Here is a 24445-nt window from a genome sequence, read left to right on the forward strand (position 1 = left end):
CCGCTCCCTGCGCGGTCCCGCCGCCAGGAGAGGAGCTGCGGGCCGTCCCGCTGTCAGCGCTGCGGGCTGCTCCGTGCCGGTCCCAGCGGCGTACCGGGGAGCCCGGCGTGCTTTTCGAGTGCCTTCTCCGCGCCGAAAAGTGGCTGTGCGGGGATCCGCGCTAATTAACGTGGCGATCGGTTTCGGATGTGTCACTCTCGGAGCGTTGCCAAGTCGGCCACGGTGTTATTGTTGTAAACTTATTGGAGGAGGACGTGGATGGTTTTACTTCTGCTCACTGCTCGGTATTGACACTGTTGTCAAGACCTAGCATATCTGCTGCTGCAACTCTGAGCGTGCCCTGCACCAAAAAACCGCTGGAATAAAGTGAGGAGGAGTGAGGGTTAAGCTTGCAAAAAGAGAACCCTGAAAGCTAAGCAGGCCTCGCTCTTTTTTTGTATGAGAACAGGAAGTCAGATGGCACAGCAGGGGGGGAAATCTAGAGAAAAGGGGAAGGGAACAGAACATTCTTTGCATAGCCAGTGTCAGATTCGCTTCAGGAAAGTTAAATGATGGCCACTACCTCTGCAGTCAGGTCTGGGTTCTGCTGGTCGTGTGGGTCATGAATGATCTCATCTACAGTTTCATGATTTTACCATGAAAGTGAGTCAGAAATTTTAAGCTAAGGCCTGAAACTCACTGAGATTAGGTGGATCTGATCTGTCTTCATTAGGCATCTTTATTTCCAAATTGATCCAGGAGTATGGAATGTCCTCGCCATCTGTGCCTGTCTGTCTTATGCACACTGGATACATTTCTGTGCCTTTTCTTCTTGGGGCTGTCTGTTTATTAATAAAGTTTTCAGCAGTGTTCTGTCTAAGGAAAGTCGTATGAAGGCTTAAGATAGCAACATGAAGAAGCTGCAGTAACGTACTTAGGAATATGGTGGACTGCACATTGACTATGAAAAAAAAAACAAAGTTTCATTGAAACAGCAGTGGCTGATGCCATTTTGTGAACGACAAGGATCATTCTTTCACGTCAGATTTTGAATCAGTTCCTGTTATTTGCACGTGAACAATTATCTGAACACTGTGCTTCTTTAATATTTCATACAGAATGATGAGCTTGCATGCAAACAATGAACATTTAATATTATCTGTATATGTACATATTCTTAAACTCTTAAGACATTGCAATAGGACCAAAATTCTGGCCTAAGCCAAGGTTCATTCTTTATTTTTATCTCTTTTAAAGATGTGTTTACTTATAAAACTATTAATTCACTCGCGCATGCACTTTTAAAACAATTTAGTAGGAATTAATAATATAGAATGGATAAAAACTCATCAGCTTTTTTTTTTTTTCCTTCTTTTAAATTGTGAAGTGCTCCATTGTGAAGTTGCACTAATAATTAGGGTACTTAATTTCATTTGGAAAATCACTATTAATGCAGCTTGTCTGTCTCGTTACAGTGTGTTTCCAATAATGTTGGATTAAGCTATTTTTTTTTCTCCTTTATTTTTATGATCACACAAAGGTGTGGTGGCAGATTACTGTGTAACAATGTTCCTGTTTTGTAGTTTATATAGTATTGGAAATTTGATTTGTGGCAATCTGACAGATCTTTCAGGGAGTGCTGTAACTGTGCTCTACTATCTGTGTTTAGCAGGAAAAGAATGTCATTTACCATGCAGACTCTTAGGTACACTTACAAGTGGGAGGGCTGTGTCTTTCACCAACCTAGCTACAGGGAGTTCATTGCCCTTTAAATCTCTCCTTTTTCATGTCCTTCAAGATTTGTCACATACCCTTGTACTTGTACTTACTTCACTATTGTGCTTTCTTCTAGGCAACCTGCCCATGGATGCAGCACTTCCCCTGAATCCTCACTTGAGCTGAAGCAGATCAGTCATTGTCACAGCCATTCAAATCTTACTCAAGTCACTATGGTGCCTTTGGGGCACTTAGCCAAAGGGGCGACTTTGGAAGATCTTCTTGAAACCTGCATTCAGTCTTTCGGTGAGTATCTGGAGGTTTTTTGGAATGGTGTGAATGTGTTTCTATATTGGTTGCTTTTAGACCATTTACCAATGAATTACGCTGATACATTAACCAAGTATAAAAGCTTAACTAAACATTATGTATTCTGTAAGCATTGCCATCTATTTAATGGGTTTGTGAATATGTAGGTAATATATTCTAAGAGCTTAATGTTGATATTTACCAAACCAATACTTGAAGGAACAAACAAACAAACAAAAAAAAGAGTAATCTTTTTAATCGTATAATATGCAATAAATCTCACATGTTTAATACAAAAATTTTGAAATGAGCAGAGCTGTTTTTATAAGGTAAGTAATACTAGATTACCACTTACATTATCAATATAGATTTAAAGTTGCCTCTCAATAAAGAATCCAAATAGAAGTTGCATCTATATACTTTTTTGAGCCTGTCAGTTACATATTTCTTTTTTCCACAAGAATCGTAATACATGAACATTGATGATTGTTGCCTGAACCCTGTATCCTTAGTCTCCTTTTTATTTTATTTTTTAACTATTAAATATGTTTGGTTTTTATATTATTAAAATATGTTAGTACCGAAGGCGCTCAAAAGTGTTCTGAATATTTTGCAAATAAGGCATTTGCTTGTAAACCCACTTTCATTGTTTAGAAACACTGTCTTTCTGAAAGTCTTACAAAGTTTTCTTGCAGAGTAGTCCATAGATGCTAAACACACTCAAATGCCTACTCACCTCTAGAATAATTAATCTGTGCAGTTAAATAGTAACAGAGCGCTGATCAAGTGCTGCAACAAGTACTATATAAGCAATGACTAATCTTTCACACCCACTGGAAATGCATTAATGTTAATATACCATAAAGCCTTATATTCAGTGTGTGCAGAGAAATGCATGTCTAAGAGAAGTTAATAAAACATGCAATTATCATTTCTTTCTTGGTCCTTTTCTCATTCAGTAAAGAATTGGGTAAAGAACATGTCTACTGAACTGTTATAAAACCCCAGTTCCTAAAAAAATGTTGATTAATCTGTAAGTTTTGGTTTACTGGAAGTGAGAAGGCATCTAAACCACATGTAAGACCGTTTTACAGTTATAATATTGATATGGTATTGATTCATATTCATGTTTTTAAGGAGGAAAAAAGGGACTATGAATACAATATCTAGTAAAACTATTGTGAATGTTGGTTTCAAATTCTATGGGAGACTGAATGGGAAACTACTGTTGATTTTTTAGTTTTATTTTAATAATTTTTAATATTCAGAGTATATATATCAGCATGTAGTTTCATACAGCTAAACATCCATGTTTTATAAGGGCTAAGTTGACAGAAAAAGAAACCTGTCCAGTTCAGCTATGTATGGACAGGATTCTATCTAAAGGATTTCATACTTCAATTATCAAGTTTACTGTAAATTCTTGAACTTTGACAAGTTATACATAGGTCTAACAGAGTGAGTAGCAGCGTGCCTGTGCTCGTAACCATGGACTAAGTAAGGACTTCTAGAGTCATGATATGCACTGTTGGCATTTAGACTCTGTTGGGCAATTCATAACAGAAAAAAAATAGGTACAAAAAAATAGTTGCTGATGTAAATTGAATAATTAGGCAAGTTTATTCCCATGCATAGTGTCTAAGTATAATTTCCACCCTGTATTCTAATAGTTCTATTCAGATTAAAATTGTATTGTCATTTTCAAATATGCTGATTTATATTATTACAGAAATCTGTTACTGTGTTCCGAGCAAGATTTACTTCAGTATTAAAAGCACAGAATCTCCCAAGACTTGAGCACAGATTTCATTACTATGCTTCAAGTTTCCTTTCTGGAAAAAGCCCTTGATTTATTTACTGTCAAGGGTTAAATAAAACAGTATGTAATAGATAGAGACGGTGTGTCATGCATGTGAACACATACTGTTTTATGCTAATGCTATAGTGCACTTGCTAATGTTATGTGTAAGTTACGAATACAATTCTTATAAAAAGTACACAGCCAAATTTATTTTCCTGAACTCAATTAGAAATGCTTGAAAAAGCAAATACTGTGTAAGAGAGGCTGCTATCAACAATGGTATATAAGGGGAGATCGGCAGCCTTCTGCCATTTAGATGGGGAATATCATAAGATGGCCTAGCTAAGAAGGCATTAAGAATTAACCCACAAATGTACAGTATGGATAAGTAGAAAGCGTGAATCTCAGCTAATGAGTGAAAGACTTTGTGAAACTGTTGTAAACAATTCTAGGATAGTCTGTAGAAAGAAAGTGTTTGTCAAGAGAACTGAGGTAATCCAAAACCTGTACTAAAGAGATGTCACAATTTGACAGTCTGAGATGAGGAGCAAAGATTGTATCTTGGAACTCGTGATATTCTTTGTGGATCTATGAAAGTGCTGAATAGAAGGTGGTACTAAAACGTGTTTTCTTACGCTGGCTTATGATGTCAGACTTGGATGTTGGTGGTATAACAGCAGAGGTTGAACCTTCTTACCAATATTCCATGACACGTTGTTGCTATGTGACAGATGGCAGCAGAGAAGGCAGTCTGACAGAACGGTGGCTGTCATGGAAGCATGTATAAAGCAGAGATGCGGCACTGAATTCCTTGATGCAGAAAAAGATTGCACTCACTGACATTCATTGACACTTGCTGAACATTTATGCAGGCCAGACAGTACATGAGAGCACAGTGAAATGGTGGGTGGTTTGTTTCAGCAGTGGAGGCAGCAACGTGAAAGGCAAGCCATGTCCTGGATGATCATGCAGATTATTACGAGTGAAGCATGCAGGTTCTTGTTAATGGCTGGTGAGTATGAATAGTCAGTGGTGGTGGCTATATTGAAAACTACTGTTTTAGGTGTGAGAACTTGCTCTATCAAATATCGTTATTGTGCTTTTTGTACCTGTTGTAGTTTCCATTTCCATATTTATGAGGGATTGCTTTTGGAGTGATCTATGTATATCTGAGTGAAAAGTGTTACACTGGTTATTATTCAATAACACAATTTTTTTTAAACAAAAATAGGAGATACTAAAAGTATAAGTTCTTCAGGTCTCATGAAATGTTGCATCAGGATGAGCAGGCTGAACCCGAAAGTTATTTGCCACAAATTAAGGCAATAGAAAAGCCAGGACATGAGTTGGAGCAAGAGTTTTTCATAAAAAACAGTGTGATGAGCTATTGAAGGCAGAAAACTTAGAAAGGAGCATAGGTGCTGAGATAAGTCTAGAAGAACTGTAGAGACTTGAAACAACTCTTAACAGTTTGAAGAGGAAGAATGTGATTATGTAGGGCAATTATTCCAGGTATTTTATCCATCTTGAAAGACCTTTTCAACATGACAAGTAGCTAAAGGATACTGTTGCAGCTATGATCTAGATTGACAAAAAGAGCTCCAGAGTGCAAATGAATGCATTGCATTAGATTGCCTTAGAAAAGAAAGGGAAACATTGCGGGTAAGTGGACCCAACAGTAAAATTTAAAGATGAAAAAGTGGTTACATGGAAAGAAAGAGAAGTCGTAATAGGGAAGTGGAGTAAAAAGAGAAATCAATGTGAGGGGAATGCACAGAGAAGAAGAGCAGCGGGTAATGTAAGGTGATTGAAAAGATCAGAAACTGTACTGTGTAGAAGGGCTGGATTCATTGGAACTTTTCCACCAGAGAGATTGATTCTAAACAGAAACTTCAAAGAGTGAATTAAATGTAGTAAATTGGTGACAAGATGGCTGAACTTGTGACTTCAGGAAAACAGAGTGATTATTAGATTTTGACTTGGAGTATGACAAATTCAAGAAGATTTTTTTTTTTTTCTAGAGGAATTCTTCACTAGTGACTGTGATTCCTGATTGGAACAGTAACCTCTTACATCCATGTTTTCTCTTTATGCAGTATAAAGCGACTGGAAAATAATGTACTTTTGACTGGCAGACTGTTCTCTGAAAATCAGTATGGCTTAATTTTCTACATTATTTCTTGTTTGTAAAGATACTTATGCTATCAGCTTTGTTTTCAAAACTGATAGACTAGGGTCTAGCTTTCTGTTCCGTGGCAATATTTAGTGCTGGCAGCTCAGTAGAATACAGGAAGCACGTGCTCAGTAGCACAGCTTTATTCTTTGTTAGTTCTTATTAATAATCTTTGCAAGACTATGTAAATGCATGCCGATGTATATTTAGTCCAGAAAGTGATACAAATTGGAGAGTATAATATTTCAGAAGTTAGTTTTCACTTTACTAGATATTTCTGTCTTGATTTGTTAACTGTGAATCTGCTAAGTATGGAAAAGAAACAGCAGTAGTTCTTCATACTTTTTACCATTGGCTATTCTCAGGCTACTGTGATACTGATGTTTTTGACTGTTTGTTAGTAAGTAAATTTCTGTTCTAGCAATTTTTTATTTGTATGCTCACTCTGTATAAGAGGTATATGGTAAGAGATCTTTGTTTTCCTTGTCTGTAAGCTTCTGTCTTAGCACATAAAGGGAAGACAAGGGAAGAACAACTGATATAATCTACCTGGACTTCTACACCTTTAACACAGTCTGACATCATCTCTAATTGGAGAGAAAGTGATTTGAAGGATGAACTATTAAGCAGATAAGGAATTGCCTGGATGGCTATAGCCAGAGAGCTGTGGTCAGTGGTTCTATATTCAGGTGGAGGCTAGAGGGTAGTGACAAGCCTGCCCCAAGCCAGTCTATGATTCTGTTACATACATCTTCAGACTTATATTGAGTAACATTGACATGTACTTATTATTTTTTAAGATACGCTTTTCAAAGATTCAGTGAACTGTTGTAACACGCAATAGAGCTTATAGGCCATATAGGGTTTAAGGGGTCTTTCCCTTGCACGCAAAACATTTTTTACAAATGTTTAAATTTTTTTTTGCAACTTGTACAAAATATGTCTCCAGCATGGTGTCATTTTGCTATTTCCTTGTTTTATCAGTGAAGTGCTGAAAATTCACTCAAAACTACCTAAAAAACAACTCGAAGAGCACACTTGACAGTACTAATTTATACAAACAGTTGTGTTTTACTGAAAAAACTGAGGATCATGAATGAACTAAAAAATCACTAAAATATCACAACTTTAATACTAAGGAGGTATTTCTGTCTTTAGCCTTCAAGTGGAAGATGTTATGTAATTGTCTCTTACATTTAAGTATTGCAAGCACTCATGCTGTAGCACATGGAAGAGCTGTGCTGTCACACAATTCAGGCACTTCAGTTACTGCTAGGCAAGATAAATATGCACAGTGGAAAAAAGAAATCGCAAAACATCTTTTTAACTGTGTGTTACCATGCAGAGTCTCTGATTTCTTAACAGAGATAGGTACAGGATTTTAGGAAAGTAATAGATTTTTTTTTCCCCTGAAGTACATGTATATTAATACATTTTATTTAATGTAATTCTAGGTGGAAGCTCAGATATGAAAAACTGCAGTGGAGTTAGTTTATACTGGATGTTCAGTAGGAAGGAAAGTATATTTTAAAAAAAAGGTTTTAAACCCATGGCTACTATTTTTGAAATACATTAAAATACTAACTTTCTAGTCTAGCAACATTCCTAATAGAATTTATGTGAACTGAGTGCAATTTGCAGCCTCTAATGGTCATAATAATCTTTAGATTGTGATGTAAATTTTTCTGTAATGTCTAATCAGTGCTAAATTAGCTTGTTTCCTCAGTGTGGGATAAAGGAATGTTTGTAAACAAACCTTAGAAATTCGGTAAACTGATCTGTATGAAAGATGTCACATAATTACTATGATAGAACTGAGAAATCTGGCAAAGGAGTTGGTTGTACAAGCACTAGTTGATTATAGTTAACGTTTTCCAGAATATAAAAGTAACTGCATTAGTGGAGTCTTACAGTTCTGTGATCTCCTAATATTTCCACTATTCATTTTTGCATCAGTATCATGCAAAAAAAAATTCTTCTTAGATTGCCTTCCAAGAAAAACTTACTTTGCTCCCAACATGAGTACGTTCTTCCAGTCTAGATGCAACATTGAGTAACTAATAAAACAATCATAGCTCAAGTACCAAATTTGTCGTTATCTTTGTTCAAAATTTATCAAACAAACACCAAGCTACAACAAAGAATTCTAGTTAGAATGCAGTTGTATTTTTTAAGGCATATGTCTTTTAAGACATATACACACACCCACAGAAGAGAGCTTCTGTCATTTACGTTTTTTCTGTAACTTTTTCCTGGTCAATCATTTCTTTTTGTCTCATGCTCCATAAATTTGCAGGGGGCACAAACGTGCTCCCACAGTCTAAATTGAATGTTGAAGTCTCTAGTTCCCCGAAGAGTTGTTAAAATTTGTACAGTTTGTTATTCTGTACTAAAATGGTGTTGATCATTGTGTGTGATTTGGTAAAATGCAGTTAGGAAAATCTAGTGTTGCTTGGCAATGGAAACTATGTTGATGAACAATTAATGACATTGTGGGAACAGAAGAGTAGCTGCTGTTCTGTAGAATGCTAAGTGCTATTTAGCTAACTGTTGAAGTTAATTGTGATTGTACTAAAATGAAATTGAGTTCTTTTTTTAACCTGATGCCTGTAGAATTTTTTCCCAAAGAAATGAAACTTTTTAAGATTTCATTGTGTATACTTTAAGGTTCTAATTAACTAGTTTGATTTCAGACTTTACAACATAGTTGTCCAAAGTCATGAAATAACAAAAGAAAATGCATAGAACTTAGACTACTTGCTTTATAAAGTCTCCCATTTAATAATGCTTACCACAGGGGTATGACAGAAAATTATATCTTCAAACCTCTAACTGTAACCTCAGAAAAGCAATATTACTTTTATTTATCAGTGCACAAAAGCTTAGATACAATAAGAAAAGAATTCATTCTACTGAGAATATTAATGAGTTTGTTTTCTTCTCCTCAGTGTATGTATGAAATAGAAGCAAGCAATAGTTTCTTGTTCTTTAGGCTTCCCCACGCATTTTACTTTCTGTTACTTAGTTTGGTTTGTATATGCTTCAGTGTGAAATCTATCAGTATTTTACTGCATTTTTTTAGGTACTTTTTTGCATTGCATTTTTATAAGTCTGGGAAAGAAGGGACTCCACTTGAAATATTACACAGTACAATAGATCTTTCTATTACATAATTTATGTTTAAGAAGAAAAGTCAAGATAGTTTTCTAAACATTACTTTCTTGTTTTTTTTTTTTCACTCCCATTGCTGAGGTCAGAATGTGGAAGTGCTGAAGTCAGAATGTGGAAGTGCAAGAGCTGGGAGAAAGCGAAGATGGGAGAGCACCCATTACAGCTGCTCAGTTTATGCTTGCACTGAGTCTGACTTTCACGAATCCCTAAACACTGAAGCTGTCATGCTTGAATACATATAGAGATCATATTAAGAATCCAGTGCATAGTCCCAGCCATATGGTGATCATTTAGTGGTATGCCATGTAAACCTTCAAAATACGGACCTCCTCTGGCAGAGACCATAATGTGAGATGTCAAGAGCTTCTCTTCTATGTTAAGTTTCAGTATGTAGATATCTGATGGTGATGAATGGTGTTTAGGTATATTTAAGTTTGTAGTGAAGCTGCATTGTTGTCTTTTTTCTTTGTTTGTTCTGTGTTTGGTTTTTTTTGTTTGTTTGTTTATTTTTTGGTAAACTTTGTGTCCTTGGTCTATGGTCAATAAGGGCTGTTCCAGTCTCAGGATGTGACAAAGGCATGTCCCCATCTAACGAGTTAAAAGATAGCTTGTCACATAGTCTATAAACATTAATTCCAGAAATATATCTAGAAGTTAGACCAGAGACTGGGAAGCTGACGTATGTAAGGAAGAGAAATTTGAAACAGAAAGTCAGGAATATCATAGCAGGATTTAGGGTAGGAGTATGAGTCAGCAATGAAAATTAAGGCCAGAAACTGGGGCCTAATCTATCTGTAACATCTTGAGGTCTCTGAGAGGAAAGATGCTTGGTGTCTGCTGGTTTGTTGTAGTTTGAACCTTTGGATGTGGGCTGACTTCGTGCTTCCTCAGATCTGATGATTGGCTGCCCCAGGATCAATCATGCAGTTAGAATATCATTGTAAAAACAATGCAGTTGTAGGATGAGTAAGTGCTGAGCATGCAGTTGAGTTCAGTGGTTATCTAGAAATACTGGGCTCAATTTTCTGATTCCATTCTAGAAGTCTTATTTGTTTATTCACCAGCACTTATATGGGCACAGTTATGTTGCCATGCGCTACACTTGAATTATTCAAGAGTTGCCTGTAGCTCAAAAACTACGCATGGCTCCTCCAGTAACATGATTCATAGCTTTGAAAAAAACACTTAAATTACAATTGGTAGGCTTTGTAGAAAAAGACCAGTTAAAAAGTTCTCATTTGCCAAAATCAATACTTTAACTATACTATAGAACAATGAAAATTAGTGCATGGAGGAGGTGTTAACATTTTACTTTTTGTGCTTGATTTGAATTTCCAAGGCTAATGGAACACTTTCCACTCACATTTCATTTGGTTTCTCTTGAAGAACATTTTAATTTCTCAAAATCATCCCATTTCCCCTTGACAAGAACATTTATCCTCTTGTTTTCGTTTCAAAGAATTACCCACTCAGAGCTTTGCTGCAAGAGGTAGCTCTCCAAAAGCTGTTTCTGGAGAGTAATGTCTTTCTTTTGAGGCTTTTACTCCCTGATGTTCTCTACTCTCACATGGAGTAGTCTTGGATACATATTAGATTTGCTTGTACCTTGGTTAAATCTGCATTGTTAATAAGTACTTGGAAGAACTTTTTTTTTCCTTCTCATTCTGTAGGTGTCTTGAAGTGTGAAGTAGACTTAGAGGAGCATCAAGTTTATAGTGTTTCTTCCAGAATCTGTTTGACTTGTTTAGAGTTCTGTTAGTGGTACAGAAATCATAAAAAAAAGCAGAGTTCTCATTTTAATTTTGGAGTTCTCTCTTGTACTATCAATTTTTTTTTTATATGAGTAACTTAGTGGTTACAAGCACATTGCTGTGTGTTGGGGACAACCATCATTTGTATAATTAAATTTTAATAGGAGAGCTTGAAGATTCCAGCTGCTTTCTGCAGCATCTTAAAATAATTATTTTGCCTATCTTTGTAAGGTCATTGTAATTAACTTATACTATTTCTGAAAGACATCATGTGGAAAAAAAAACCCAACAAATAAACAAAGCAGAACAACAAGAAAAACAGAACAAACACTACCACTCTACAGAATACTACATTGAATACTAATATAGAATACCACAGAGTAACGTCAGTATAGCAACCAATGACTTTCAGCTTTGCACTTAAATAAGACTGCTTGGCAATTGCCTGATGATTTATCATTGCATTGTTCTTGGTGCTAGTTTGATAGTGACTGGAAGACTTCAGGTAGCTTACAAGAAATTATTCATATTCTTAGTAGTTTAGTAACTGATCATGTAATATCAGCATTCTATGATTCACTTCTTACGCATTTTAAATGGTAAAACCAGATGACAGAGTTGGAACCTGATGGTAAAGAAATGCTTATAAAATAAATGCCTCTTAGACCTAGGAAAAACAAATTTCTTTCTTGCAAAATTCAGCTCTAGATCTTCCTGGCCTTCCTGTTGCCTTATGATTGCATTCATATGTAGGAAGGTCTCAGGATCGTGGTACTGCCTATAGAATGTTGTCTAGTGAGTACATTTACCATAAGCTTGAGGTTGTAGTGAAAAATAGGTAGTTTGCTCTTAATGCCTTTCTTATTAGGTTTTGAATACTTATATTCTTCTAATTATAAATGAACTATCACTTGTTTCTAGAATATCTAAATCACAGATTGGAGGAAGCCACCAGTTGGATCATGCACAAGAATGGCTGATAGGCCTAGGTTAGGATGGTCTTACTTTTGTGTCTTCTGATTCTCACATATAAAATGGAACTCCAGTAACTGTAAATTCAAGTGACCTTGTGTTACTGTATAAATAAAATATTCAGTCCTGTATTTCTTTGTATTCTCATACGTGTAGTTATAGACCGGAAAAGCATATTCAGTTCCTACTTCCTTGTTTGCTTCAGAGAACTTATATTAAAACATCTTAAGGGCATTTACAGGAGAAAAAAATGTACCTTGCAGACTGTTTATATTTTTCTGCAGTGAAACAAATCTAAGGCTTATGCAGTTTTTTGCAACACTCTATTAAGATAAATCGACTAACTGAAACACACCCATGCTACTTTGTTTAGTAGTCACTCTGGTTTTTGCTCAGCAGAGTATGTGGTTAGAAACACATATACAAACGGAAATCAAAATGAGTCTCAGACTTAAAAAAAATAAACAAAAAAAAAACCTTGTGGAGGTTCAAGAGGATGCTGTAGAGGCATTCAGAGAGATTCTCCCAAGTGAGTCAGGAAAACCCCCATAATTACCTTCCCTGTTTTCACAAAGATAGTTTACCATAGCTTTTGTAACTTCCTTACACACAGTTATGTTTAACAGGTCAGCTCTCTGAAAAGAAGCTGCCTGCTGGTCAGTGACAGTTCTGAAACTGAGCTGGAGTCTCTTCTGAGAAGAATGAAGGTCAATTTTTAGCTTTTATTGAATTAGGAATTTATGCAATACAAATAGAAGAATCAGACCTGATGTTTTTCTCTTTACTAACGTTATTCATTAATAGGGTACTCACCTAAAAAGCATTTCTTTTATAGATTTGGCAGGAAGGTTACATTAAATATTTGATAATGATCATATTTGTAAAATTATCTGCTGCTACAAACCCATGCAGGTTTGCTACTTTGTGCTGAGCTGTACTGGGAACTGATAAGACTTTTGTCTGCAGCGCATATTTTGTTTTTTAGTACATCACCAGTACAAAGCTGTTCTTAGTGCAGATTAAGCCTTTTAGTCACTGGCACGGGGTAGGAATGGATAGCATAAAGTTTAGTACTGTTTCATTGTGTGCAAGATAATTACCCTTTACTTTAACAGCATCCACCTCTGATGTGAGGTAGCTGGATCTGGATGTTTTAAAGCATAAATTCACTTCTGTTGGGTGAGAAAATAAACGTATTGACCTAACCAATAATAATAGGTAGAACATACTGTTTTTCTCCATACCTTTACAGTGCAGAAAAAATATTTAAAACATCATTAAAAAGATCCAAGTTCAGTTGGAAGCATGATGCCACTTATGGTAGAAGCCTAGAATATGTACAGATAGAAACTGTTGAGATAGACAGGTAATTTCTTTGTCAGCTGGAGGTGATCCGTATTGAACACTTCTGAAAAGCAGATGATTTAACAATAACTGTACACAACTATATACATGCAAATAACTATTTTGGCTTTCAAGTTAAGGATATACAGAACTGCTTTTCTGGTTAAAAAAAATAAAATCTGTTGGATGAAGAGCCCCATCAGAAGAGGGGTGGCTAGCAGGACAGGGAGGTGACTGCCCCTCTCTATTCTGCCCTCATGAGGTCCTAACTGGAGCATTGCATCCTGGTCTGGGGCCACCAATAGAGGGAAGATGTGAATCTGTTGGGGAGGGCTACGAAGATGATCAGAGGGCTGGAGTACCTCCTGTATGAAGACAGGCTGAGGGAACGGAGCTTGTTCAGCCTGGAGAAGAGAAGGCTGCTAGGAGACCTTGTTGCAGCCTTCTGGTACTTAAAAGGGGATTATAAACAGGAGAGGAATAAACTTTTTACTTGGATAAATAGCAATAGAACAAGGGGGAAATAGTTTTAAGCTCAAGAAGAGAAGGTTTAGATTGGATGTCAGGGGAACTTCTTCATAGAGAGACTGGTGGGGTGCTGGAATAGGCTGCCCAGAGAGGCTGTGGATGCTCCATCTCTAGAGGTATTCAAGACCAGGTTGGATGGAGCCCTGTATAGCCTTGGCTAGTACCAAATCTGGAAGTTAGTAGACCCGCCTGTAGTAGGCAGGTTGGACCTTGGAGTCTCTTCCAACCCAAGCCATTCTATTTTGTAAAAATTGATACGGACTTCTGCGTGCTATATTTAAAAGAATAGTCTTCTTAAAGACACTTGGAATAATAAGCCAAATACTAAAGAATTTAATAAACATTATGATTCCCAGCCTTTATTTGCAAATTCCTCATTTCTCCATCAAAACTTACACAGCAGCTGTTTTAATGCCTAAGCTATTTACATTCCATTAAGAACAGAAATATTCTGTAAGTAATAAATGATATTATGTGAGAACACTAGTGTAAACTTTGGTTTCTGCTTTAAAACTAGGAACTTACAATAAAAAAAATCAAGACAGCTGAAGAAATTTGTTTGAATGAGCTGGATGCCTATTCACGAATGTCAATTTTTATTTTATATTGATCTATTACTTGAACTTCTGTATTACCAATGCTTTTTTTAAAAAAAAGAAAAGAAAAGATTGCTGGTCAGTATTCTTTTGCAGTCTGTCTTCATCTGACTGCATTTTCTTATGTCACTGCTCAAGAGCCCTAACCCAACTGTTCTCCAGTATAAGCAGCAGCCTGCTTCTCTCATCTCTACAAAGAACAGTGGATAGTTAATACGGAATATATTAATTGTATTTAAAGCATAGGACTAGTTCCTATCTGTGACTTCGTGGGAAACTGGATTTATACAGTTAAAAATGATTATTGATGCCAAGTATTTACTTACTCCTTGAAAGGAAAATAGTCTATAGTGTAGCTCTTGCATGTTACTACCAAAAGGGCCTAGACTTTTAAGGACATGCCTGCAGTTGGAAACAGAGAATTTGTATGCTTTCATATCAGCTTAGTTGAACCATATGCTAAGCTGAGCGCTCTGTATGTCTCGAGTACTGAATGCACTATCATGACTGTGAAACTCAGCTAAGATGTGAAAACAAATCTGGAAGGATTGCTAAAGAGCACACAAGAGCTGCATATACTTTTAGAGTAAACCTGTCACTCTACTGAAAGTAGAGAATAACACTACAGAGATTAGTCTCCTGGAATTTTATGATCTTTCTTTCTGTACAGGATGGTTTGGATGTTATGTTTTGAATGCTCTGCTTTAAATTCTACCTTGACAGTAACTGTTCACAGGAAGTTTTTTTGCTAGCTCCAAATGGGAGTCAAGTAGTGCAACTTATTCTCCTAACTCTATACTGCTTTCTCTGTCAGTATATTAGACTGAGGCTATAAGCAGAATTGCCTCTTATGATGTAGCTGTAATTATAGAAAGTGGTCTCTGACATTCATTGTCTAAGATGACCTGATATATAAAGTTTCTGTTCTTGGTATAAGAATTATGAGTGGATTGATGCCATAATTTACTGATCAGAAATTTTCTGCTTGCCTTTCCTGACGGTCTGTCTGTCCATCATATTGATTTTCCTGCAAAGCTGCAAAAGAACTACAGGCTTAGGTCATTCTGAATCACCTTCCTACTGAACTACATGCACTCTGCATGAAATAATTAAATTAGTCTGTTTGATGATGAAAAGATTGGGATCTCTAGAGGACTGAATAGATAGAAGGGAGACATCCAGATTGGTGCAGGGGTAGCAGTGTGAACCTAGCTTTTGGTTGATGGCTTTCACTTTCTGGCCAATCAGCCTGGACTCAGGCACAGTATATTTTGTTACCCGCTATAAGCATGAGTGAGAGGTTATAGCACCGATAGCAGTTTCAGAGGAGAATAAGAACTATTGTGGAGCGAATAGTAGGAAATAAATCAAGAGGAAGCTGGGCTTTATTAGTTCTACCACAGATCTAATGTGGTAGAACTACACTGGCAGGAAAGGCCTTGGCTTTGGGGTTCTCTTCATGTGTGTTACCTACCTGTTTAAAGATGTGGAAATTGTTTCTCAGTGCCTAACATGAATTATATTGTTTTATGAATGGGATGAGTTTAATATTTCTTTTTACTGCATTGTGCAGTCTCTGAAAAAAGTTTTTTTTTCCCCCCTTGTAGTAGATACTACTTTATACGCTGCAGATCTGTTGTTTTCACCTACACCTTTTTGTTATCGCACATTGCTTCTGCATGCTGTTCTTGTTTCAGGTGGTAACTACATTTGTCTTAGTAGAGGACAGAATATTTTAAAATGATGCAAAAAGGTAAGTCTTGAAAGGACATAGTATTCTGTTTCAAGTTACCTATTTTGTCTCAGGGCAGCCAGTGCCTTTGTTAATATTAACAGACCCAATGTTAAAATGTGTGCAAGAGAAATGGAAACTTCATAAAACATTGATACATTTAATGTCCTTGATCTTTTCCTAATATGGGAAAAAAGCACAAACAAAGCCTGCAAGATAGATCTAGTCTAAAAACCTCCTTCAAGTTAAATCCTTGTAATGTACAGTTTAGGTCCATTGCTGAGAGTATGCTTTGGTTACCCCTGAAATTCTGCATACATTGTACCTCATTCCATGCACTTCTAGATGCATGTTTACTTTAGGATTATATATGTTAGATATATGTTAGCTACATAAAAAACCTGCATAATCACTTAAGAATATCTCCATTCTGATGGATTCAGTCATGCCACTGACTGACATGGATCAGTAGTCTAATTTTTGTGTAACTCAATTCATTACTTTCTTACAAGTGTTATATTCATCTGATCAGCTATCTGAATATTTTGATTGTTTTTGAGAAAAAGCTGTTTTTTGTTTGTTACCTCTCATCAGAAAAAAAAAAAGACAGACCTACTATGTCAGTAGCTAACTACCATCTTTCAAATAGCATTATAAACTGGCCTGCTGAGAACTAGGATTCCGAAGAGGCCTCTTCCATGTTTGAGAAGTTATATGACAGTTTCAATGTGAATACTTTTTTCTCCCCCCAGATCTAGAAGGAAATTCTTATCAGAATAACCAGCTGCTAAAGATGATTCTGACCATGCATCAGTTTATCATCTCTTCTGCAGATATGCTCCAGAAACTCAGTGATCTATATCCTTTGCAATATTCACCTGCTCATAAGGTAAAAATTAGATATGCTTGACTGCTCTAATATAGTTAAGTAGAGGATATTTAAGCTAGGAATTCATTACTTTTCTTCTACAAGCATGAAACAATAGACTTTTTACTTGTTTTTTGTCTGTACAGTGTGGCTTTTGTTTATTTTAGGGCATGTGATTTTTCTTTGCCTGGTTTAGCCTACAATCCACATAGACAGAGATGAAATTCCAGTTCAGATTTTAAGTAGGATAAATCATCATCTATTGGCTGCAGAAGTATCTAACAAGTGTTAGATACTGCAAACCTGGGACTGTTACATGTATCTGTTTTTCCTATCCTCAGTACAAGTAGAGCAAAACACAAAAGCATAGTTTTAATAATATTCTAATGTTATCATCTGAAGACAGTTCTCAACAAGTATTATTTCTCAGGCACTCAAAATTATGGAGTATTTAAATCAAACTTTTTCTTCTGAGTTGATGCTACTCTAGGTGTCTTCTTGGACTCATATACATTTGGTTTTCCTTAACATTTTCTACTTATCTTAGTGCTTTAGAGAAGAAATCATCTGTGCTGTGTGTAAAGATATGCTATTTTGTAAGGTAAGAATATTCTTGCTTGGTAGTCATTAGTCAGCAGTTGTCCCTGTGTCATACAAAAGGATGTTTTTTACATATATTAAAGATCACACCAAAGAGAGAAAGTTGCATTCCTTTAGCTTTTCAAGATTCACATTAGCAACTTGACAAGACGACTCACACAGATCTATTGATATCAGTGCATGAGTTATTGGGTCATACAGTTATTGGGTCATACTTTTAGACTGAAAAGTTCTATGTGAACCTTTAAAATACAGTAAGAATTGACAGTGCTCATGAATCGAGCATTATGTCTAATATTATATAGGTCTATTAAAGAAAATAGAGTGGGATATTGCAGCTATTGTTATATAAAAAAAACTGTTTTATCTGTAGATAGTTTTCCCTAGTAACCGTTCTTAGTCATTTGCAATGATCACAGACCACTTTTATTAAGCACAGTAAAGTTTGAAATCTTAGTTTAGAGAAGTATAGAAATACACTCAGGAATAAAAATGGGAGTTAGCCATCCTGAAGTAGCTGTAGCTTGACTTATAGCTGGGCTTTGGTCTGCTTGTAGGGAAATAATGAGTGACTATCTTTGCATTTCTTATTTGGTGGTGGGTTTTTTTCTTTGTTTTTGGGTTTTGTTCTTTTTCTCTCTCTTTCATTCAGTTATTAAATCTTTATTGTGGCTCACAATTTTTTTCCTCCCTGGTCCCACTGCAGGGGGAAGGAGTGAGGGAGCAGCTTGGTCAGTATTTAGTATTTAGGCTAGGGGCAACCTATCACAGTGGGTGACAAGTCACATGTGGAAACTGAAATAAAAATGTATGACAAATAATTTGAATGCCTAACACAGAAAATTATAGTCCTTAGAAAGTATTTGATGCATGTGAGAATGAATCACTAGTAAACAAATATACTTAAATAGTAACTTATTTTTGGTTAATAGTTAAAATTCTGACTAGCATAGCGCATTTTTTGGCAGAATAATTTCAGGTTTTAAAGGAATAAGTAAAATTGTTTACAAGGTTGTAAAGAAAATAATCCGCATACATGTTATGTAAATATAACATGAGTCTAGATACTTCAGTTTTGAATTATTGCAAGTTCTATCGTTTAATTCTGTATAGAACTAATTTCTTTTTAATCTTGTAAGAGATTAAAAGTACCCTAACAATAGCATTTAAAAAACAATCATCTCCCAAAGTTGGTCAAAAAGAAATAAAATCATGAACATGAGCAGTTATCTAAATTTCAGCCTTACTCATGGTAAACAATTTTTTTTTCCATTTATAATAGGTATTGGATTACAGAGTTTTGGATTATGTTCAAAATGGACTCTAAACTATCAACAACCATGGAGGCATTTCAAGAACTGGTTAAAGCTAATGGTGAGGAGTTACACTGTCGTCTAATTGACACAACTCAAATGTGAGTGCCAAAGTCCCAATATAGTTGGAAAACAAAGTTTTGCTCTGAATTTCTTTATTCAAATGTAACTCTTTCTAGTATAACGATACCATAGTGGGTTAATTCTAGTCTACAATAAGTTTTATGTTATTAATTCTTAGCAAAGCATTCATACATTATTATACGTAGAAGAACAGAATGCCTTTCAGGAATGGGCTAAGTTGAACCGGACTGTTTGCTAGACTTTGTGCTTTTTTTTTTTCTCCTATGCTAGTTAAGCTTTATTATATCCAGGGAGCCTTATTGACTAAGTCAGTGAGAGAAGAGTGCATTTTGATTGAGTAATAGAGGAGGTAGGAGTGTCAGTGAGATATGTTAAGGACTATTAAAGGGAATGTTTTATGTTCAGTAGGTCAAAGTCAGGGAAAGCAATTCTGAGAGTGCAGTATATGATCTTGTATTGCTTAGTAATGTTGTACTGTATTTAGGTGAAACATAAATACTTAAAGCAAATAATGTTTTGTCATGTAGTTTGTAATTTATGAAAGATGCTTGCTGTTTAGAAATTCAAATATTAACTTTTTAATGAAGTAAAGCATGAAAATAATGCAAGTTTTCAATTAAGAAGTTTCATCTTCAGATGGTAACTTCGGATAATTCTCTCTTAAAATTTCTCTAAAAGAAATTCCAGGGATTGGTCTAGAAAGCTGACACAGCGTGTAAAGGCTAACAGCAGTAAGAAGCGGAAAGTTTCACTCCTTTTTGATCACCTTGAGCCAGAAGAGCTGTCAGACCATCTTACCTATCTTGAATTTAAGTCCTTCAGAAGAATATCAGTAAGTGTTTTATTTTATATAGAGGCAGGAAGGAGATAGTAAAGATGGAGAGAGGTACCATTACAGGTTTAACCCTGAGGTGCAAGCACTTTGACAAACTGACAAAATGACTGTGGCGGAGAGCTGGCAAGATCAAAGTTGCTACAGAGCCAGATGGGAAAGCTTACTTGTACATCAGTACAACTAAATGAAGTAGGTAAGGCTTGTTTCTTTGGCCCCAAGGTCAAGTAGAACGAGTACAGCTCAGCTTGTTTCACTGTGACTAAGCTATCAGGTTATGCAGAGGACACTGATGCATGCTCTGTATTGAAAATATTCCTTGGTTTGTTCTATACCCAAACTACAATCACCAACTATTACTGAGATTGGTAGTGCCACGAGCTAAAATTTTATTTAATTTCTTTGCTAACAGTGAAGTGCATGAACTCATATGTGCCTGTGTCTTTGTCCATACTCTTTTTTGTTTTACTAAACTGAAATTGGACAGTGATATTTACTGACTGATTACTTATTGTCTGACTACCTTCCTTTTTGCTGCAGTCAGTTCAGAGAGGGTGTGAGTATAGAACATCTTAGGTAGCTGCACAATAGATTGAGGGAGGGGGCCTTTGGGGAAGTGGAATAAACTACCTGAACTTCTTCCACATAATCAATTTCTACTAGAAATGCTGGTGTAATTGCGTGCAGAAACAAGTAGTGTCCTTTGGCTCAAATCAGCCATCAGGCTCAAGGGGAATGAAGGAAGCCTGGAAATCTCCTAGAAAGCTAACTTCCGGTGACAGTAAGAAACAGCAATGCAATATTCTCATGCAGCAGATAAGTGCTTTTCTGCATAAACTGCAGCCTGTAGGTAATACTAACATTCAAAGCTCACGTAACTCCTAGCATTTTCAGACATACAATTATTAATGAGTAAAACAGGTATAATTACAGTCAGTTTCAAATTTGTCATGGGATTCCAACTATTACATGCATACATTTTGGTGTAAATTGAAACTTCTTTAACCTCAGATTGGAAAACAATATGCATGAGTAAGAAGTTCTATCATTAACTCTTCGTACAGTATATTCATGATATGTGAAGCCACAGAATCCTTTCCTAATTCTAACTTGGCAGCAGATACCAGGAGGGAGATTTCAAATGGCCTGCGATGTCATCAGTCATTAGAATAACTACTCAGTCATTTGAAAGTCAGAAAGGAATAGCTGATCCTCAAAAATATATGTAGCACGTAGCAAAGACTTCCATGAAACACATGCATCTTGCAGCAAAGAAAGTGCAGAGACTGGTAATCGCAAAGTACTGACTGCAAGTATGAGCATACCTGCAAAACATTTTAACATAGAGCTGTAGAATACAAGCAGCCTAAACTGTTCATTCTGATTCTGCTTTACTCTTGAGGCTTTTTAATTAGTCATTGCAATATCAGGCTGTTGTATTATCTAATACCTGGACTTTTTTTTTTTACCGTATCAGCTGCTAATAATCTGCTTACATCTAACCAGTCTAATAAATCCTTGCAACAAAATTTTCTTGAAATTTTAAGAAGTACTAGATATGAATTTGTTCAGCATTAGAAAAAAATCATTTTTGGAAGGAGAGAGCTAGTGAGAACAAAATATAACCTGATCAAACCATAATTGTACTGGAACTGCTATGAGGTTGATAATTATGTAGTCAAATGTTGAATAATTATCGTACAGCGTAGTTGCTTAAATTTCAACATCCAGCCAAATCTGGCTGTAGTTCAGAATTCAAACAATAACTGTAAGTGCTGTGAAATCTTAGAGACAGCTCTACTTATTATTTTCTTACTGTTCTTATGATTTATCCCATTTTTCATTTAGTAAGAGGATTAATGTAGGTATCTGCCGTCACCTCTGACTTTAAGTGTTATTAGTTCTTACCAAACGAGCAGAGGAAAACGTTAAAGCAGAGAGAGAACAAGCAAGAAACAAATAACAGTTTTACCATTTATGATATTTCCTTAAGGATCAATGCCACTCAGTATCTTTCTTAAGCCAAAGAAATATAACACGTATGTAGAACACATACCTACTATAACTATGAAAGTTTAAGATGTCAGTATTATTGTCCATAATAGAAAGTATATATACAAGTATCCTATAATGTTTTCGGATTATTCACTATGTGTATTCTTGCTAATAGATTAAAAGAAAAAAAAGAAATCAATGAATCAGATAGACACTGCATCTATGAAAACAAACATTTGCTTCTCTTTGATTTAATGGGAAGAAAGCTTCAAAGAAAATATCAATGCTTTGTCACATACAGGAGTTCCCTAGACTATTTTAGGTCACTTGGGTTAAATAAGAAAATTTCACAAGGTGCATCAAAATATTAAGGAATCTGTAGTCCTCTTTTCTTAAGAAATCTAACCTCAGTTTTATGTAAATCTGATAGAACTCGTCTTGTTTGGTTAGAATAGTTTAATGTAGAAGCGCTATATTTACAATGTATGTATCTGTAACTTAAACTATCACTGAATTACCAGATTAAACTGAGTTTTAAGCATTATCTTCCTCATAGAGAACTAAATTCAGTGAATCTGTGGAGCCAGATACACTGGGAGAGTTGAGACTTGCGAGATGTGCATAGTGCAATGATGTGATACAAACTATAAAGAAAAGATTCTTTTAATTCCATTACTATGAGCTTTCTGCTTTGAAAAGAACAAAGGAGAGGTTTCAAACTTAAGAACACTTACAGTTCACTAATTATGTTGTTCTTCAGTATTTCATTTGTACTTGCATACAGACCATGAGGTAGATTTTTTTTTTTTTTTTGAGTTCTCAGATTATCAGAGCTATATAGTGAATAGCTGTGTGAAGGAGAATCCAACAATGGAAAGATCAATTGCTCTTTGCAATGGTATCTCTCAGTGGGTGCAGCTAATGGTTCTCAGTAGACCAACACCACAGCTTCGAGCTGAAGTATTTATCAAGTTTATTCATGTTGCACAGGTAAGTTTTGATACACAATGCTTTGACTTTCTCTGAAACAGTCCCTTAGTTTCTTTTCCTACTGTCAACTGAGAAAGAGAAGTTGGCAGTGATCTCCCATTTCATACATTCAGTGTGCATACTTATGCCATGCTGTGCTCTTACGCCAGGTATTCACATATTACAACGTAAGAACAGGCAGCAGCAAATGGCAGCAGCAAATATAGTTGCCTTTAACTAGCTTCAGAGCACTCAAGAAAATTAGCAGCCAGTCTAATAATAAAGAAGGAATCACTTACCCCTTTCTAAGATCAGGAGCCCCTAGAAACTCCTAAAGGGAGCAGTCTCCAAGTAGAGATAACTTCCTTGTGGCTGCCAGCCCTTAAATGAGGTTTGGGACCGAGGGTCCACCCCTTCTGATCACACAAGTAAATTGCTTGCAGCTGTCCTCCCAAGGCTGGCCACACCCCTTCTCCAGGTGCTCAATCACTGGTTCAGGCTGTGACCTAACAGTTCCCATATACACAGTATTTTCTATGTCTCTACGGTTTTCTCTATTCATTCTGAAGAAAATATTTTCACAGAAAAATGAGATTTATATATTCTTCAAATCAGTTTGTAAAGTGCCAAGTTGAAAATGCCTGTCATTCCAGTGTATGAATTGCTGTGATGACTTTGGCCATAAGTGGAATTGCTTTTATTTATGCTTCGTGTGATAGAAGCAAAGCTATTGTTCTACTGATGTTTTTTGCATACTAAACGGGCTGTGATCATAAACAAGAAATTGAACAGTGCTGTTGCAGACTCTGGGAAGAGGGAGAAATACTGAGGAGTCTTTTGAAGACTTGCTGTATATGTGGAATTATTATTTAGTAACAAATAAACGTTACACTCACCAGAATCACAATTTCAGTATCAAAGTAAATGAAGTCAAATAGATTGTGGTACAAAACTTCTAAGATTTTGGTCCTGAATAATAGAGGAAATGCAGAATTTGGATGTATATATGGTACAACTTAAAGCTTTAAGTAATGAGTGCTATTTGTTTGTATGTCAACACAGAAGCTTCACCAGTTGCAGAATTTCAATACATTAATGGCAGTGATAGGAGGTCTCTGTCACAGTTCCATTTCCAGACTCAAGGAAACAAGCTCATGTGTTCCTCATGATGTAATTAAGGTTGGTATTGTAACTTTTACGAATCATGTAAATTTAAACTTTTTTTGGTCACTTCACACAAAAATAAAGAAGTTTACTTTGTTAGACATGACATAGAGCAGAGGGAAAAAAAAAGGAAGTTTTTTTTTGTAATTTCATCTTTACAGACATCAGTTACTCTTACACTTTCAGTGTCTCCTTCATAGATTTGTAGAGCTACTTTAAAGTTTCTGTTTAATATTTGGATACGAAAACACCTGTTTTCACTTAGAAGCACACAGAAGTACAGAATAGCTTTCAAATGTGAAAGCAGACAATTAGTTCCTAGAACATTGAAGAATAAAACTTTTGCTGTCCATAGCAACACTGACTAGCTTGAGTTTATAAAATGCAAACACAGACCTCTGCACTTTAATACTGGAAACACCAGTTTTGTTTATCTGATCTTTCCCTATGATAGACTTTATCTAGTCAGACTTGAACAAATTTAGCCGTAAGAAACACATGGTCATAATTTTGCTGAGATTCCAGCTACTAAAACTAAGAAAAGGTTA

General features: G+C 35.9%; 1 protein-coding gene across 1 annotated transcript in view; it reads left to right on the forward strand.

Annotated features, from left to right (window-relative positions):
• Positions 1 to 1817: 1817 nt before the first annotated feature.
• The window catches only part of LOC100544082 (RAS guanyl-releasing protein 1), a 37861-nt gene continuing 15233 nt past the window's right edge, over positions 1818 to 24445 (forward strand). The window contains 7 exon segments of the mRNA XM_019615685.2: positions 1818 to 2001; positions 16825 to 16930; positions 17479 to 17541; positions 18823 to 18954; positions 19616 to 19769; positions 22581 to 22754; positions 23796 to 23912. Of these exon segments, the coding sequence (XP_019471230.1) occupies positions 1929 to 2001; positions 16825 to 16930; positions 17479 to 17541; positions 18823 to 18954; positions 19616 to 19769; positions 22581 to 22754; positions 23796 to 23912 (819 nt within the window). The 5' untranslated portion in view covers positions 1818 to 1928.

Source organism: Meleagris gallopavo, chromosome 5, assembly GCF_000146605.3.
Source record: "Meleagris gallopavo isolate NT-WF06-2002-E0010 breed Aviagen turkey brand Nicholas breeding stock chromosome 5, Turkey_5.1, whole genome shotgun sequence".
NCBI lineage: Eukaryota > Metazoa > Chordata > Aves > Galliformes > Phasianidae > Meleagris > Meleagris gallopavo.